We start from the raw sequence: 5,999 nt of genomic DNA on the forward strand, positions 1-5,999 counted from the left end.
TCCTTGCTCTTGCTCATGGTGCTCCGGTAGCGCCCCGCCGCCTCGCCCGCCGCCATCTTGCACCCCCCCTCAAACACAGGGCAGCCACCCGTGCTGGCGCGGCGCAGCCAATCAGAAGGGAGAAGGCGGGCAGCTGCGGGCCTGGGACCCAATAGAGGGCGAAGGAGTTGGGGCGCGCGGCAGCAAGCGGGGGTGCAGCGTGTGGCTGCGCCGCGGGGCATTCTGGGAGTTGTAGTTTTTGTAAACGGCCTGCTGCCGCCTCCGCCTGGAGTTGACTGAAACGCCCCGTCGACGACGCAATCCTCCCCTTCGAAAGGCGGTTAAAATTGACCAACGGATGAAGAAATTACCGACCAGACAAGATACATCTCCAAAGAGGCTGTGCCCAAAACGGGGGCTGTGCCCAAACGCCAGAAAATGGGGTGGGAGCGTGAGGGACCAAAGCCACCCTCATGGCGCCTGGCGCGCTCCCGGGCCTTCAGCACGCTGAAGAGCAAAGGGCTTAAATGTTTATAGGGTTTAAAATGAACAAAATGCTCTAGATACTTAGAGTAACGCGTCCTACGAACTAGCTAATGCTAAATATTAACTGCACGACAGAGCCTTGAGCGGATTCTGGTTGCAAGTACATCTCCAAGGGCTTGCCGAAGCATCACGTCATTTCATGTCTTTCAGTTACTGTGTTTTTAAAAATAGTTTTCCCCTATTTTTCCCTAGGAAGGTGGTGAGGTGACTTGGGCTGAAATGGGCCAGGTGATCTTCAAAGTCAGTTCTGAAAGCAAGCTTGACTGAGTCAGATTTTTGCGTTTGAATTCTGGATTTTGCACAGATCGGAGTCAGTTCACAAACTGTCTGGGAAGTGGCAGGTCTTTGACACACAACGCTTGCTGAAGGACAACTTATTTTCTTGTAGTGCCTCTTGCCTTACCACTGACGCGCTCCATCTCTTCCCATAGGATCATCTTCTCTAGAAGAGGAAAGGTGTATGTCACTGTGTTCTGGGTTAGAAAACAAAAGGTTGTATTTCATCAGCTTGCTGGACAACATAGAACAAGTCATCCTACAACCACAGCCAAACTTTCCCCATTATTAGATGAGGGATAGTGTCCAGTTCTGGGCTCCCTGGTTCAAGAAGGATGAGGAACTCCTAGAGAGAATCCAGAGGAGGGCAACAAAGATGATGAGGGGACTGGAGCATCTCCCCTATGGAAGAACTTCTTGACTTTGAGGGTGACTGAGCCCTGGCCCAGGCTGCCCAGGGGGGTTGTGGAGTCTCCTTTGGAGATATTCAAACCTCGCCTGGACGATGTCCTGTGCACCCTGCTCTGGGTGACCCTGCTTTAGGAGGACAATTGGACTAGATGATCTCCCAAGGTCCCTTCTAACCCTTTCCATTCTGTGATACCAATACCTCTCCAGTCAAGTCCTTTGAGAGTTTGTGTTTAAAGCACCACGCAAGACCCCAGTTGTTATTGCAGAGGCAGAAATTCCTTAGCAAGTGCAGTAACAGTCAGGTACTAAGAGCTGCTGGGTGTTTTCTAAACCAGGTTCACTCCATCATGTCAAAGACACTGCTCCTGTCTGCTGTTCTGGAGTTGTTTCTTCAGCTCAAAGCTGCACGTTAACAATTTTAATTGCATGAAAATTGCTAAAATCTGTAGGTAAGTCAACAGTATCCATTTATATGAACTGTATTTGAAATAGAAGGTAATTGGAGGCATGGTATTCCTAGGGCTTATTTATATGGGGAAGATTTCCACAGTAGCTATTGTGGAAGAATAGCTATAATCAACAGCTGTATCTATTATCATTAGCTGAATGGCAAAATAAGAGCACAGGCACTTTAATTCTGAAATAAAAGATACTCTATTCCTGAATAACCAATGTGTTTTCAGAACAGAATAATTACTCCAAAGTAAAGTAATTTTTATCTCCAGATAGGGGTGTGCTTTTGAAGTGTGCTCCTGTATAGCTGTTCTGCTCCATTTCCCCTGTGCAGACAGGCTTTCAGCTCTACAATTTGCTATTCAGATACACCAAAAAAGCTCATCTTTGTTGATTTCCTGGGCAGGTTTGCTAATGCCTTTGCTCAAGGATGGTGATTTGAATGGCAGGAGTTTTATGTGCTGGCTGGAGGGAGTTTTTTCTCAAACTGCCGACTTCCCAATATTGTTTTTTTGTTAATTGGCAATTCATATTGACTGCTCTGTACCGGCACATCCTGGAGATTGCAGTGAGGATAAAATCAATGTGTCCTACCTTTTCATTCCTGACAGCTACAATAATCACCTCATTTAGGAGGAACTTCATCAGGACAAACAACAGCAAATCTCCGCCAGAACTGTAACCTTGCTGACTTTCAATCTTGGGCTCTAATTGCTGAACCACTGTCTTGTTTCATTTACAAGCCCTTTCCCTTCACTCCCAACCCAAGCAGAGCTATAGGTGTGAATTTATATTTGCTTTAAACAACAGAAAAAAAAAATCAACGTAGTGTGGCCTGATGCAGCACATGAACACTGAGGTCTTTCTTCATTAATAATATATGATACAATGAGGATGAAGGGTTGTGAGAACAGCATTTTCTCCTTACACAGCTTGCAAGAAAGGATCTCAACGTGAAAACTGATGGATTGGAAATCAGGGGATGGAAACGTACTTCTTTTCACATTTCCTTCACATAGCATTTTAGTACTACGAGGTATATCTAGTAAAATGGGTGCTTCCTTGACTGCTCAAACCAAATCAAGTCCAAACTGACTTTTTTCTTGATCATGAATTAATCATTGTCACAACTTCTCTGTAAATATTAGAGGGGCTCAGTAAAGGATCCCCCTAAACCAGAAGGGACTGGGAAGCACAGATGGTTTCACTCCTCCTCCCCATCCTCCCTTCAAAAGGAAAGAAAAGGGCTCGGTGCGGAGGCGAGCACGTACTCTGCTGTTTCTCATTCACTGGGCCAGTTGCCTGAGGGACCACCGCAGTGGCAGAGAGCTATGCCAAAAAGAAGCCTGAACAGGCACAGGCAGAGCAGTTCTTTTGCAAATACGGCTGACTCCCTTTGGGAAGTCTTTACAAACTCCACTGGAAAAGAGCTCCCTTCCTCATATGACTTGCGTGATTCTAGGAGATTGCTTTCCCCCTTTCCTGAGATAGTCTTACCTGTAATTCCTTTCCACAATTTATCCACTGGTATTTTCTAAGTGTTACTTGTGAATTCCTACATCTATCAGATTTACCAATGCTCCGTGCTGTTGGACACACGGGTCTCTCATCCACAGGTTTAACATTTTTTAAAATACCACATTTTACTGCGTTATTTCATTTCAAACATTAGCAGAAATGTCAGAGAAAAGGGTTCAGCTCACACCAATATCTTACAGGTGTAATTGCCCTGTCTGTAATGCGTTTAGATTAGTTATAATGAAATTACCTTTGACTTGCGTCAGTGTAAATGGGAGCAAAGTGAAGGCCAGAGTTTCCATCTAAGACGGGCTTGTATAAAGCGAGCATAATTCACTTGGCATCTATCAGTCAGTTTAATAAAATACATTAGCTCTTCTTACAGAGCCTGTCACCCTGACGTCAGCTGCATTACTCTGAAATTGGTCCGCAGTCAAAGAATTGGGTCCCAGGCCCCCACTTCTTGCAATAGGTGAGGCCACATCTCAAATACTGCGCTCAGTTTTGGGCCCCTCACTACAAGAAAGACATTGCATTATGGAACATGTCCAGAGGAGAGCAACCAAGCTGGGGAGGAGTCTGGAGCACAAGGCTGATGAGGAGCAGCTGAGGGAACTGGGGTTGTTTAGTCTGGAGAAGAGGAGGCTGAGGGGAGACCTGATCGCCCTCTACAACTGCCTGAGAGGAGGCTGTAGCAAGGTGGGGGTTGGCCTCTGCTCCCTGGTAATGGGTGATAGGACGAGGGGAAATGGTCTGAAGTTGCACCAGGGCAGGTTTAGGTTAGACATTAGGAAAAATTTCTTCCCCAAAAGGGCTGTCAAGCACTGGAAGGGCCTGCCCGGGGAAGTGGTTGAGTCTGCATCCCTGGAGGTATTTAAAAGCCGGGCAGACGAGGTGCTTAGGGACAGGGTTTAGTGGTGGGATGGTAGGGTTAGGGGAACGGTTGGGCTTGATGATCTTAAAGGGCTTTTCCAACCTAAACAATTCTATGATTCTATGATTCAATAGACTTAATTCTGGTTTTCTTATGAAGCTTTATCAGGCTTTATCGATCATCTACCTGAATAAGAACTGAATGAAAGTGTGCTGGAACATCAGGATTTGGCCCTATGGTTAGTCACTCATCTGGATGACCTTGTTATTCCTATTTGCCATTACATAAGTGTGAGCTAAAGGTGGTTTAGGTTGTTTTTCTGGATTTCCTACATGACAACAATCAGTATCTCTTCCCAGCACGCAGCTGCCATCAATTCTTTCTGTCTCAGCTTGTGAATAAGAAGTAAGCAACTCATGGGGCAGGAGAAGAAGTTGCCTGGCTTAATGCTGGGAATCAAGGCAGTGATATGATTCAAATGCCTTCTTATTGTTTTTTGAGTCCTGACATTTCCCAAGTTGCACTATGTACTGCTGCTGCAGAGAAAACAGCAACTAAGATTAAGCTAAGTGGAAAAGTACTGCTGCTTTTCCAATGTCAAAGCCACAGAACCTATGGTAATGCAATCCCTGAAGGAAATCAGAGTGGAAGTGTGAGGCATTTCTTTTCAAAGGTGGGTAAAACGCTGTGAAAGAAGATGAGCTGCTCTCCTTCTGTAAACCATCAAACCCCAGATTATTTGGGTTCATTTTTTCCCCTTTATTTTCCTTAGCCTTACTAAGGGAATGCTGTTTTTACAGTTGTGCAATCCATAGCAATACAGAGAGTTGAGACTGAACCAGTTTGTTCATGCAGTTGGTGACCTTATTTAGACCTGGCCAGAATGATGCGTGTCAAAAAAGGGGTACAAACCCCATAATTGATCCCATGGAATAATCTTTTATCATGGCTTGTTTTGATCTCATTCCCTGGGAAACAGTGAATTGCAAGATGGTAGAGCAGCTTTCTAATCTTATTACGCCTTAGCACAGTTTCTGAGTCACGTGCGGCTTGAGCCCCAGTGCTTGCGTTCACCTTCCAGGAGCTTGAACAAGCTCCATAGCCTTCTCTGCAAAGCATGTCTATACTTCTGCGTGAAGCCTTTGTTCAAACAGAATTTTCCGGCAGGGACAACACATATAGGAGGAATATCAGTTTTTTCATCATTATTGGGTATTGTAGATGCACCAAACCTTGGGCTTAGGAAGACTAAATGTGACCTAGCGATGGTGCCTCCCATCTTACTTGTAAGACAAACCTCCCATCTGATGTCTGGCATTCAGTTGTCCTCAGCTTCCAAATCCTCAGCATATCTCTCCTCATCTTGTTCAGGTGAACAGCTGCAGGCTGCACGTTGGCTGGTGGAAATTAAAATCATTAAGCCTTATCTTCATTTGGAACCATGGAAAAACTGAGGTGTATAAGAGACATGAAAAACAACACTCACATCCTGACTCTCTTGTGCTTAATTATGCTCTTTATCCCCCAGCCCCTCTGTAAGGAGCTCTTAGATCCTATCCACCAGCTTCTCATTTTGACCCAGCTCCACTAAGCTTGCCATGTCTAGCTGACCATCATTTTCCTGTAATGATTTGTGGATTTGTTGGACATTAACGCTTCCCTCAGGTGATATCTGAGCCAGTAAGTTCCTACAGTTTGGGGTAAGAAGGTGGCTGGATACAAAAGAAAGTCCCAGATTTCTGCTGGCACTGACGTGGAACCACTTGGCTGGTGTATTCCAGCAAATTCACATGGGAGGGAGAGGTAATGAATGCCTCAACCCCAGGAAAAACCCTCAGATCAGAGGCCCACCTTATTAAACTGTAGACAGCCAAGCATGACATACAAACCCTTTGGAGATAAGACTTCATGAATTCCACTGCTCTCAGAAGTATTTCATCCT

General features: G+C 45.3%; 1 protein-coding gene across 4 annotated transcripts in view; it reads right to left on the bottom strand.

The window, feature by feature from the left end:
- Positions 1 to 73, bottom strand: part of EXOC4 (exocyst complex component 4) — a 456,935-nt gene extending 456,862 nt beyond the window's left edge. For all 4 annotated transcript variants that reach the window (XM_035903884.1, XM_035903885.1, XM_035903887.1 and 1 more), the window contains exon 1: positions 3 to 73. In XM_035903884.1, coding sequence (XP_035759777.1) covers positions 3 to 56 — 54 coding nt within the window. In that variant the 5' untranslated portion in view covers positions 57 to 73. The remainder of the gene's footprint in view (positions 1 to 2) is intronic.
- Positions 74 to 5,999: the final 5,926 nt, after the last annotated feature.

Source organism: Egretta garzetta, unplaced genomic scaffold, assembly GCF_000687185.1.
Source record: "Egretta garzetta isolate BGI_Z169 unplaced genomic scaffold, ASM68718v1 scaffold260, whole genome shotgun sequence".
Lineage (NCBI taxonomy): Eukaryota > Metazoa > Chordata > Aves > Pelecaniformes > Ardeidae > Egretta > Egretta garzetta.